General features: G+C 43.0%; 1 protein-coding gene across 1 annotated transcript in view; it reads right to left on the bottom strand.

The window, feature by feature from the left end:
• LOC120046866 (integrin alpha-9-like) overlaps positions 1-13,205 on the bottom strand; it is a 165,730-nt gene that overhangs the window by 113,496 nt on the left and 39,029 nt on the right. Inside the window, exons 6-9 of the mRNA XM_038992441.1 lie at positions 9,774-9,903; positions 9,403-9,488; positions 8,862-8,924; positions 1,783-1,920 (exon numbers count right to left, since the gene is read on the bottom strand). Of these exons, the coding sequence (XP_038848369.1) occupies positions 1,783-1,920; positions 8,862-8,924; positions 9,403-9,488; positions 9,774-9,903 (417 nt within the window). The remainder of the gene's footprint in view (positions 1-1,782; positions 1,921-8,861; positions 8,925-9,402; positions 9,489-9,773; positions 9,904-13,205) is intronic.

The following is a 13,205-nucleotide window of genomic DNA, read 5'->3' as shown; positions in this document are numbered from 1 at the left end:
GTTATAACATCCTAATGATAACTCACCATAAGAACCTCAAAGACTAGGTAGTTATAACATCCTAATGATAACTCACCATAAGAACCTCAAAGACTAGCTAGTTACAACATCCTAATGATAACTCACCGTAAGAACCTCAGACTAGCTAGTTACAACATCCTAATGATAACTCACTAAGAACTCCCAAGACTAGCTAGTTTAACATCCTAATGATAACTCCCATAAGAACCTCAAAGAACTAGCTAGTTACAACATCCTAATGATAACTCACCATAAGAACCTCAGACTAGCTAGTTATAACATCCTATGATAACTCACCATAAGAACCTCAGACTAGCTAGTTATAACATCCTAATGATAACTCACCATAAGAACCTCAAAGACTAGCTAGTTACAACATCCTAATGATAACTCACCGTAAGAACCTCAGACTAGCTAGTTACAACATCCTAATGATAACTCACCGTAAGAACCTCCAAGACTAGCTAGTTATAACATCCTAATGATAACTCACCATAAGAACCTCAGACTAGCTAGTTATAACATCCTAATGATAACTCACCGTAAGAACCTCAAAGACTAGCTAGTTATAACATCCTAATGATAACTCACCGTAAGAACCTCAGACTAGCTAGTTTTAACATCCTAATGATAACTCACCATAAGAACCTCAGACTAGCTAGTTATAACATCCTAATGATAACTCGACATAAGAACCTCAGACTAGCTAGTTACAACATCCTAATGATAACTCACCATAAGAACCTCAGACTAGCTAGTTATAACATCCTAATGATAACTCACCATAAGAACCTCAGACTAGCTAGTTACAACACTAATGATAACTCACCATAAGGACCCAGACTAGTAGTTATAACATCCTAATGATAACTCACCGTAAGAACCTCCAAGCCTAGCTAGTACAACATCCTAATGATAACTCACCATAAGAACCTCAGACTAGCTAGTTATAACATCCTAATGATAACTCACCATAAGAACCTCAGACTAGCTAGTTATAACATCCTAATGATAACTCACCATAAGAACCTCAGACTAGCTAGTTATAACATCCTAATGATAACTCACCATAAGAACCTCAAAGACTAGCTAGTTATAACATCCTAATGATAACTCACCATAAGAACCTCAGACTAGCTAGTTATAACATCCTAATGATAACTCACCGTAAGAACCAAAGACTAGGATTATAACATCCTAATGATAACTCACCATAAGAACCTCAAAGACTAGCTAGTTATAACATCCTAATGATAACTCACCATAAGAACCTCAGACTAGCTAGTTATAACATCCTAATGATAACTCACCGTAAGAACCTCAAAGACTAGCTAGTTATAACATCCTAATGATAACTCACAAATAAAACAGGACCAAACACAGACAAAATTAAACAATCCCCACTTTTAGAGAAAATACTTTTCTTTAAATTAGTAACATTTTGTTAACCAGCTGGTCTGACATGGACAGATTAACAATCTATGGAGGTCATGTAAACTCTTGCTGCACGCTAAAGGCAGCCATGTTTACATACGGAGGGCTACACACAGGTTGACTGGAGGACTACAATATACTGTTCATTGCACATTTCTCATATTTTTCAGAAATCACATTTACAGAATTCCTAGTTGTAAGATTCCCTCACTGGTCATTCCCTTCCGAATATCCTACAACTTCTGAACAACATGGTTCATTTCAGAAAGTTCATAACATTTTCGAACCCTATTCCTGTTCAAGCCAGATCTCAATGTTCCCACTCACGTTGCCCTTGCTGAGGTAGACAGAGACCTGTCCCTCGTCCCGTAGCGTGCTATGCATGGGCGCTCCAACCAGCAGGTCCGACAGGCCGTCCCTGTTCAGGTCAACTCCACATAATGAGGAGCCAAAGTAAGAGCCCATCTGGAAAATAAACAAGCACAGACACACAGCCAGACAGCATTGGGTCAGACATCACATCAGTGAAAATACATGACTTTGTATTCATCTTTTATATAATGTATAAAGTTATAGACGGACGCAGCACTGGTTAGTGGTTACTTAGACAAACCCAGCACTGGTTAGTGGTTACTTAGACAAACCCAGCACTGGTTAGTGGTTACTTAGACAAACTCAGCACTGGTTAGTGGTTACTTAGACAAACCCAGCACTGGTTAGTGGTTACTTAGACAAACCCAGCACTGGTTAGTGGTTACTTAGACAAACCAGCACGGTTAGTGGTTACTTAGACAAACTCAGCACTGGTTATGGTTACTTAGACAAACCAGCAATGGTTAGTGGTTACTTAGGCAAACCAGCACTGGTTAGTGGTTACTTAGCGACAACCCAGCACTGGTTAGTGGTTACTTAGACAAACCCAGCACTGGTTAGTGGTTACTTAGACAAACCCAGCACTGGTTACTGGTTACTTAGACAAACCCAGCACTGGTTAGTGGTTACTTAGACAAACCCAGCACTGGTTAGTGGTTACTTAGACAAACCAGCACTGGTTAGTGGTTACTTAGACAAACCCAGCACTGGTTAGTGGTTACTTAGACAAACCCAGCACTGGTTAGTGGTTACTAGACAAACCAGCACTGGTAGTGGTTACTTAGACAAACCCAGCACTGTTAGTGGTTACTTAGACAAACCAGCACTGGTTAGTGGTTACTTAGACAAACCCAGCACTGGTTAGTGGTTACTTAGACAAACCCAGCACTGGTTAGTGGTTACTTAGACAAACCCAGCACTGGTTAGTGGTTACTTAGACAAACCCAGCACTGGTTAGTGGTTACTTAGGCAAACCCAGCACTGGTTGTACTTAGCAAACCCAGCACTGGTTAGTGGTTACTTAGACAAACCCAGCAATGGTTAGTGGTTACTTAGGACAAACCCAGCACTGGTTAGTGGTTACTTAGACAAACCCAGCCATGGTTAGTGGTTACTTAGACAAACCAGCACGGTAGTGGTTACTTAGACAAACCCAGCACTGGTTAGTGGTTACTTAGACAAACCCAGCAATGGTTAGTGGTTACTTAGACAAACCAGCACTGGTTAGTGGGGTACTAGGCAAACCCAGACTGGTTAGTGGTTACTTAGGCAAACCCAGCACTGGTTAGTGGTTACTTAGACAAACCAGCACTGGTTAGTGGTTACTTAGACAAACCCGCACTGGTTAGTGGTTACTTAGACAAACCAGCACTGGTTAGTGGTTACTTAGACAAACCCAGCACTGGTTAGTGGTTACTTAGACAAACCCAGCACTGTTATGGTTACTTAGACAAACAGCACTGGTTATGGTTAGACAAACCCAGCACTGGTTATGGTTACTTAGACAAACCAGCACTGGTTATGGTTACTTAGACAAACCCAGCCATGGTTAGTGGTTACTTAGACAAACCCACACTGGTTAGTGGTACTTAGACAAACCCAGCACTGTTAGTGGTTACTTAGACAAACCCAGCTGGTTAGTGGTTACTTAGGCAAACCCAGCACTGGTTAGTGGTTACTTAGGCAAACCCAGCACTGTTAGGGTTACTTAGACAAACCCAGCACTGGTTAGTGGTTACTTAGACAAAACCAGCACTGGTTAGTGGTTACTTAGAAAACCAGCATGGTTAGTGGTTACTTAGACAAACCCAGCACTGGTTAGTGGTTACTTAGACAAACCCAGCACTGGTTAGTGGTTACTTAGGCAAACCAGCACTGGTTAGTGGTTACTAGGCAAAACCCAGCACTGGTTAGTGGTTAACTTAGACAAACCCAGCACTGGTTAGTGGTTACTTAGACAACCCAGCACTGGTTAGTGGTTACTTAGACAAACCAGCACTGGTTAGTGGTTACTTAGACAAAAACACGCACTGGTTAGTGGTTATTAGACAAACCCAGCACTGTGTAGTGGTTACTTAGACAAACAGCACTGGTTAGTGGTTACTTAGACAAACCCAGCACTGGTTAGTGGTTACTAGACAAACAGCACGGTTAGTGTTACTTAGACAAACCAGCACTGGTTAGTGGTTACTTAGACAAACCCAGCACTGGTTAGTGGTTACTTAGAAAAACCAGCACGGTTAGTGGTTACTTAGACAAACCCAGCACTGGTTAGTGGTTACTTAGACAAACCAGCACTGGTTAGTGGTTACTTAGACAAACCCAGCACTGGTTAGTGGTTACTTAGACAAACCCAGCAATGGTTAGTGGTTACTTAGACAAACCCAGCACTGGTTAGTGGTTACTTAGACAAACCAGCACTGGTTAGTGGTTACTTAGACAAACCCAGCACTGGTTAGTGGTTACTTAGCAAACCCAGCACTGGTTAGGTTACTTAGACAAACCCAGCCGGTTAGTGGTTACTTGACAAAACCAGCACATGGTTAGTGGTTACTTAGACAAACCCAGCACTGGTTAGTGGTTACTTAGACAAACCCAGCATCGGTTAGTGGTTACTTAGACAAACCCAGCACTGGTTAGTGGTTACTTAGACAAACCCAGCACTGGTTAGTGGTTACTTAGACAACCCAGCAATGGTTAGTGGTTACTTAGGCAAACCCAGCACGGTTAGGGTACTAGCAACCAGACTGGTTAGTGTTACTAGACAAACCAGCAAGGTTAGTGGTTACTTAGACAAACCCAGCACTGGTTAGTGGTACTTAGACAACCCAGCACTGGTTAGTGGTTACTGAGCAAAACCAGCACTGGTTAGTGGTTACTTAGACAAACCAGCACTGGTTAGTGGTTACTTAGGCAAACCCAGCACTGGTTAGTGGTTACTTAGGCAAACCCAGCACTGGTTAGTGGTTACTTAGGCAAACCCAGCACTGGTTAGTGGTTACTTAGGCAAACCCAGCACTGGTTAGTGGTTACTTAGGCAAACCCAGCACTGGTTAGTGGTTACTTAGACAAACCAGCACTGGTTAGTGGTTACTTAGACAAACCCAGCAATGGTAGTGGTTACTTAGCAAACCCAGCACTGGTTAGTGGTTACTTAGACAAACCCAGCACTGGTTAGTGGTTACTTAGACAAACCCAGCACTGGTTAGTGGTTACTTAGACAAACCCAGCACTGGTTAGTGGTTACTTAGGCAAACCCAGCACTGGTTAGTGGTTACTTAGGCAAACCCAGCACTGGTTAGTGGTTACTTAGACAAACCCAGCACTGGTTAGTGGTTACTTAGACAAACCCAGCACTGGTTAGTGGTTACTTAGACAAACCCAGCACTGGTTGTGGTTACTTAGACAACCCAGCCTGGTTAGTGGTTACTTAGACAAACCCAGCACTGGTTAGTGGTTACTTAGACAAACCCAGCACTGGTTAGTGGTTACTAGACAACCCGCACTGGTTAGTGGTTACTAACAACCGCACTGTTAGTGGTACTTAGACAAACCCAGCACTGGTTACTGGTTACTTAGACAAACCCAGCACTGGTTAGTGGTTACTTAGACAAACCCAGCACTGGTTAGTGGTTACTTAGACAAACCCAGCACTGGTTAGTGGTTACTTAGACAAACCCAGCACTGGTTAGTGGTTACTTAGACAAACCCAGCACTGGTTAGTGGTTACTTAGACAAACCCAGCACTGGTTAGTGGTTACTTAGACAAACCCAGCACTGGTTAGTGGTTACTTAGACAAACTCAGCACTGGTTAGTGGGTTACTTAGACAAACCCCAGCACTGTTAGTGTTACTTAGACAAACCCAGCACTGGTTAGTGGTTACTTAGACAAACTCAGCACTGGTTAGTGGTTACTTAGACAAACCCAGCACTGGTTAGTGGTTACTTAGACAAACCCAGCACTGGTCAGATCACATAGTCAAGGAGCGCTATTCAACAAAAAATGATTAATGGTGTTGATCTAGTATAATGGTGTATCTGTCATGTGAATTACGTGTGTATTTATTAAACACAACTGAAGTTCCCACTGGGAAAAATATTCTCCTCTCCCCTGCTCTCCTCTCCTCTATTCATTCCCTAAGAGGTCTGCTTTTCTGCATGCCATCCAGATAGACATGCACTTCCTTTAGTTTCATCATCCTCTCCCTCCACAATCTGACTAGATTTATTTTCCCTTTCATATCTCGACCAATATTAACAGAATATTTACAAAACGTATCTTTATCTACCAAGATGTACTTGTTATTTACGCTTAAAACCATGTGAATTGCCCTCCCTAGCTGTGTGGTTCCTGGCCAGACGAGGGATGTGTCCCAAATGGCATGTCTATAGTGTAATACTTTTGACCAAAGCCCATCATGGGCTGTTATTTGGAATGCAGCCCACAGCCTCCATCCCTCCCATTACCTAACCACTGCTGCTCTCTAAACATTACATAGACAGCATAAACTGCGTGGTGCTCCTGAGAAAACAAACATCTAGCAGCCTGCCATGTTTCAGCTACACCAGCTGTACTAGCAGCCTGCCATGCTTCATCTACACCTGCTATGAACTAGCAGCCTGCCATGCTTCATCTACACCAGCTATGAACTAGCAGCCTGCCATGCTTCATCTACACCAGCTATGAACTAGCAGCCTGCCATGCTTCATCTACACCTGCTATGAACTAGCAGCCTGCCATGCTTCATCTACACCTGCTATGAACTAGCAGCCTGCCATGCTTCATCTACACCAGCTATGAACTAGCAGCCTGCCATGCTTCATCTACACCAGCTATGAACTAGCAGCCTGCCATGCTTCATCTACACCAGCTATGAACTAGCAGCCTGCCATGGTTCATCTACACCAGCTATGAACTAGCAGCCTGCCATGCTTCATCTACACCAGCTATGTACTAGCAGCCTGCCATGCTTCATCTACACCTGCTATGAACTAGCAGCCTGCCATGCTTCATCTACACCAGCTATGAACTAGCAGCCTGCCATGCTTCATCTACACCAGCTATGAACTAGCAGCCTGCCATGCTTCATCTACACCTGCTATGAACTAGCAGCCTGCCATGCTTCATCTACACCTGCTATGAACTAGCAGCCTGCCATGCTTCATCTACACCAGCTATGAACTAGCAGCCTGCCATGCTTCATCTACAAACAGCTATGAACTAGCAGCCTGCCATGTTTCAGCTACACCTGCTATGTACTAGCAGCCTGCCATGCTTCATCTACACCAGCTATGAACTAGCAGCCTGCCATGCTTCATCTACACCTGCTATGAACTAGCAGCCTACCATGCTTCATCTACACCTGCTATGAACTAGCAGCCTGCCATGCTTCATCTACACCAGCTATGAACTAGCAGCCTGCCATGTTTCAGCTACACTAGCTGAACTAGCAGCCTGCCATGTTTCAGCTACACCAGCTATGAACTAGCAGCCTGCCATGCTTCATCTACACCAGCTATGAACTAGCAGCCTGCCATGCTTCATCTACACCAGCTATGAACTAGCAGCCTGCCATGTTTCAGCTAAACTAGCTGAACTAGCAGCCTGCCATGCTTCATCTACACCAGCTATGAACTAGCAGCCTGCCATGCTTCATCTACACCAGCTATGAACTAGCAGCCTGCCATGTTTCATCTACACCAGCTATGAACTAGCAGCCTGCCATGCTTCATCTACACCTGCTATGAACTAGCAGCCTGCCATGCTTCATCTACACCAGCTATGAACTAGCAGCCTGCCATGCTTCATCTACACCTGCTATGAACTTGCAGCCTGCCATGCGTCATCTACACCAGCTATGAACTAGCAGCCTGCCATGCTTCATCTACACCAGCTATGAACTAGCAGCCTGCCATGCTTCATCTACACCTGCTATGAACTAGCAGCCTGCCATGCTTCATCTACACCTGCTATGAACTAGCAGCCTGCCATGTTTCAGCTACACCAGCTATGAACTAGCAGCCTGCCATGCTTCATCTACACCAGCTATGAACTAGCAGCCTGCCATGCTTCATCTACACCAGCTATGAACTAGCAGCCTGCCATGCTTCATCTACACCAGCTATGAACTAGCAGCCTGCCATGCTTCATCTACACCAGCTGAACTAGCAGCCTGCCATGCTTCATCTACACCTGCTATAAACTAGCAGCTTGCCATGCTTCATCTACACCTGCTATGAACTAGCAGCCTGCCATGCTTCATCTACACCTGCTATGAACTAGCAGCCTGCCATGCTTCATCTACACCAGCTATGAACTAGCAGCCTGCCATAGTTCATCTACACCTGCTATGAACTAGCAGCCTGCCATGCTTCATCTACACCAGCTATGAACTAGCAGCCTGCCATGCTTCATCTACACCAGCTATGAACTAGCAGCCTGCCATGCTTCATCTACACCAGCTATGAACTAGCAGCCTGCCATGCGTCATCTACACCAGCTATGAACTAGCAGCCTGCCATGCTTCATCTACACCAGCTATGAACTAGCAGCCTGCCATGCTTCAGCTACACTAGCTGAACTAGCAGCCTGCCATGTTTCATCTACACCAGCTATGTGTACTCTACAACACATGGGGCCTGGTTCCCAGACCCAGATTAACATTAGAGACTCTCCATTGAGCATGCTTTTTAGAACAAGACAAGGCATGTGTCAATTATCACTCAAGTGTAGCCCTATGTTATTTCTGATAACAAAGAATGCTAACAGATGCTTGAAGTGAACGGTAGTTCTTTGTAGCTCAGTTGGTAAAGCATGGTGCTTGTAATGCCAAGGAAGTGGGTTAGATTCCCGGGACCACCCATCTGTAAAATGAATGACGCATGACTAAGTCACTTTGGGTAAAAGTGTCTGCTAAATGGCATATGTTAAGAGTGATTACTACCGACACACTGGTAAATAAACAACAATATGTCACTTATGTAGTAATGGTTAAAAAGCATAGTAGCTAACTGTGAACCTTCAGACACAAACCATTGTCCCTGAGGCTTGAAAGATCTTCACCAAAGACACACCATCGATTCTGAATATGTAAACCTGGAGGGAAAGGAGTCAACAGAGTTAAAATACTGGTACGTTTCAGGTACACAGTACAAGTATGTACGTTAGAGGTACACAGTACAGGTATATACGTTACAGGTACTCAGTACAGGTATGAATGTTACAGGTACTCAGTACAGGTATATATGTTACAGATACACAGGACAGGTATGTATGTTACAGGTACACAGGACAGGTATGATTGTTACAGGTACACAGGACAGGTATGTATGTTACAGGTACTCAGTACAGGTATGAATGTTACAGGTACTCAGTACAGGTATATATGTTACAGATACACAGGACAGGTATGTATGTTACAGGTACACAGGACAGGTATGTATGTTACAGGTACTCAGTACAGGTATGTATGTTACAGGTACTCAGTACAGGTATGTATGTTACAGGTACTCAGTACAGGTATGTACCACACCAATGCAATAACACAACAAAGGTATAACATTCCAGTACATACTTTCCCCCCTCCACTGTGTTGTGGAGCTCCTGCAGCCACATCTATGATGTTAGGAGAGGAGAAGTGTCCAGTAGTCACGGCATAGCCTGTAAAGTGTTGGTCAAACAGACAGTTAAAGTCGGTCAAACCGACAGTTACAGTCGGTCAAACAGCCAGACAGAGTCGGTCAAACAGCCAGACAGAGTCGGTCAAACAGCCAGACAGAGTCGGTCAAACAGCCAGACAGAGTTGGTCAAATGTGATAATTTACTGTTGCTCTTTGGTAGTATATGCCGTGTTACTGTAAAGCCTTACTTGTCAAACGGTTGATGTAAAAAGGCTGCATATGAATGTGATTGATTGGGTAAACTAAACAAAGACAGGATACATACCTAGATAACTGTATCTGTGTGAGTCGATGTCTTCTTTTTTGGGGTTGTAGAAGGTGTTGGAGGTCAGGTTGTAGACCTTAACTGTTCCTGTCCAGTAGTATGATCCTGGAGCTCCCATCACCACCAGCTCCTGATATGACCACAAACACACCATATTGACTCGCTGTCTCTCACACAGTCGACCCAACGAAGTCACAATACATCAGAAAGAGAGACAGAGAAATAGAGAGACAGAGAGATAGTAGACTGTTCAGCAATTAACTTAAGTGAAATTACTGGATCACACTTTAATGGATTGGCAGGACTTCGTATTTGTATTTATTATGGATCCCCATTACCTGCTGCCAAAGCAGCAGCTACTCTTCCTGGGTCCAGCAAAATTAAGGCAGTTTATACAATTTTAAAACATTACAATAAATTCACAACACACCATGTGCCCTCAGGCCCCTACTCCACCACTACCACATATCTACAGTACTAAATCCATGTGTATGTATTGTGTGTGTGTGTGTGTGTGTGCGTGCGTGCATGTGTCTGTGCCAATGTTTGTGTTGCTTCACAGTGTGTGTGTGCATGTGTCTGTGCCAATGTTTGTGTTGCTTCACAGTCCCCGCTGTTCCAAAACGTGTTTTTTAATCTGTTTTTTAAATCAAATTTTACTGCTTTTACTGCGTCAGTTACTTGATGTGGAATAGAGTTCCATGTAATCATGGCTCTATGTAGTACTGTGTGCAATTTTCCTAAGTCCTTTTTTGTGGCACCTGACCACACAACTGAACAGTAGTCAAGGTGCAACAAAACTAGGGCCTGTAGGACCTGCCTTGTTGATAGTGTTGTTAAGAAGGCAGAGCAGCGCTTTATTATAGACAGACTTCTCCCCATCTTAGCTACTACTGCATCAATATATTTTGACCATGACAGTTTACAATCTAGTGTTACTCCAAGCAGTTTAGTCACTTCAAATTGTTCAATTTCCACATTATTTATTACAAGATATAGGTGAGGTTTAGGGTTTAGTGAGTGTTTTGTTCCAAATACAATGTTTTTAATTTTAGAAATACTGCAGCTCTTTGTTGAGTGTTGAGCCATTTCAGTCACTGTAGTGTTGAGTCATTCACATACATAGAAACTCTGGCTTTAATCAAAGTCAGTGTCATGTCGTTAGTAATATTTTTAAAAAGCAAGGGGCCTAAACAGCTACCCTGGGGAATTCCTGATTCTAACTGGATTATATTTGATAGACTTCCATTAAAGAACACCCTCTGTGTTCTGTTAGACAAGTAACTCTTTATCCACATTATAGCAGGGGATGTAAAGCCATAACACATCCGTTTTTCCAGCAGCAGACTATGATCGATAATGTCAAAAGCTGCACTGAAGTCTAACAAGACAGCCCCCACAATCATTTTATCAGTCATTTGTGTAAGTGCTGTGCTTGTTGAGTGTCCTTCCCTATAAGCATGCTGAAATTCTGTTGTCAATTTGTTTACTGTAAAATAGCATTGTATCTGGTCAAACACAATTTTTTCCAGAAGTTTACTAAGGGTTGGTAACAGGCTGATTGGTCAGCTATTTGAGCAAGTAAAGGGGCTTTACTATTCTTGGGTAGTAAAGCCCTCCAGGCCTGAGGGAACACCATCTCTTGTAGGCTTAAATTGAAGATGTGGCAAATAGGAGTGTTTAGTTTTAGTTTAGTTTATTAATTTAACCATTTAAAAAAACAAGCACACATAAAACTTGAAAAAGCCATGCATGCACATGAATAAAATCCTTGAGGATAACACACAATAAAGTCTGGGACTTATTTCCATTGTGGCAATATTGTTATAATATTGCTATTATCCTCAGTAATTTTCCATCTAGATTGTCAGACCCTGGTGGCTTGTCATTGTTGATAGACAACAATAATGTTTTTCACCTCTTCCACACTGACTTTACAGAATTCAAAAGTACTATTCTTGTCTTTCATAATTTGGTCCGATATACATGGATGGGTAGTGTCAGCGTTTGTCGCTGGGATGTCATCCCTAAGTTTGCTTATCTTGCCACTGAAAAAGTCATTTAAGTAGTTTGCAATATCAGTGGGCTTTGTGATTAATAAACTATCTGATTCAATAAATGGAGCCGAGTTGGCTTTTTTCCCCAAAAATGTAATTTGAGATGCCGCAAAGCTTTTTACTATCATTCTTTATATAATTTATCTTTGTTTCATAGTGTAGTTTCTTCTTCTTTTTATTTAGTTTAGTCACATGATTTATACATTTGCAGAACGTTTGCCAATCAGTTGGGCTGCCAGACTTATTTGCCATACCTTTTGCCTCATCCCTCTCAACCATACAATTTTTCAATTCCTCATCAATCCAAGGGGATATAACAGTTTTTACAGTCATTTTCTTAATGGGTGCGTGCTTATTGGTAAATGGAATAAGTCGTTTCATAAATGCATCAAGTGCAGTGTCTGGTTGCTCCTCATTACACACCACAGACCAGGGCGCACTACTGTTAGACACGTCCTTATATCACTCCAACAAAGTACAGAATCAGTACAAAGAGCATGGATGTGTCACAAATGGAACCCTATTCCCTATAAAGTACACCAATTTTGACCAGAGAGCTATGGGCCCTGGTAAGTAGCGACTATATATGGACTATGGAGTCATTTGGGATGCAGCCCATGTGGTCAAGTGCTAAACCATGTGAGCCTAACCACACTCCAGGTTAGGAGATGTTAACAAGCTAGTGTAACCTAGTAACTCACTGTGAGCATGTGAGCCTAACCACACTCCAGGTTAGGAGATGTTAACAAGCTAGTGTAACTTAGTAACTCACTGTGAGCATGTGAGCCTAACCACACTCCAGGTTAGGAGATGTTAACAAGCTAGTGTAACCTAGTAACTCACTGTGAGCATGTGAGCCTAACCACACTCCAGGTTAGGAGATGTTAACAAGCTAGTGTAACCTAGTAACTCACTGTGAGCATGTGAGCCTAACCACACTCCAGGTTAGGAGATGTTAACAAGCTAGTGTAACCTAGTAACTCACTGTGAGCATGTGAGCCTAACCACACTCCAGGTTAGGAGATGTTAACAAGCTAGTGTAACCTAGTAACTCACTGTGAGCATGTGAGCCTAACCACACTCCAGGTTAGGAGATGTTAACAAGCTAGTGTAACCTAGTAACTCACTGTGAGCATGTGAGCCTAACCACACTCCAGGTTAGGAGATGTTAACAAGCTAGTGTAACCTAGTAACTCACTGTGAGCATGTGAGCCTAACCACACTCCAGGTTAGGAGATGTTAACAAGCTAGTGTAACTTAGTAACTCACTGTGAGCATGTGAGCCTAACCACACTCCAGGTTAGGAGATGTTAACAAGCTAGTGTAACCTAGTAACTCACTGTGAGCATGTGAGCCTAACCACACTCCAGGTTAG

The sequence above is a fragment of the Salvelinus namaycush genome, chromosome 4, assembly GCF_016432855.1.
Source record: "Salvelinus namaycush isolate Seneca chromosome 4, SaNama_1.0, whole genome shotgun sequence".
In the NCBI taxonomy this organism is placed as follows: Eukaryota; Metazoa; Chordata; class Actinopteri; order Salmoniformes; family Salmonidae; genus Salvelinus; species Salvelinus namaycush.
This window is presented reverse-complemented; position numbering and strand designations above follow the sequence as displayed.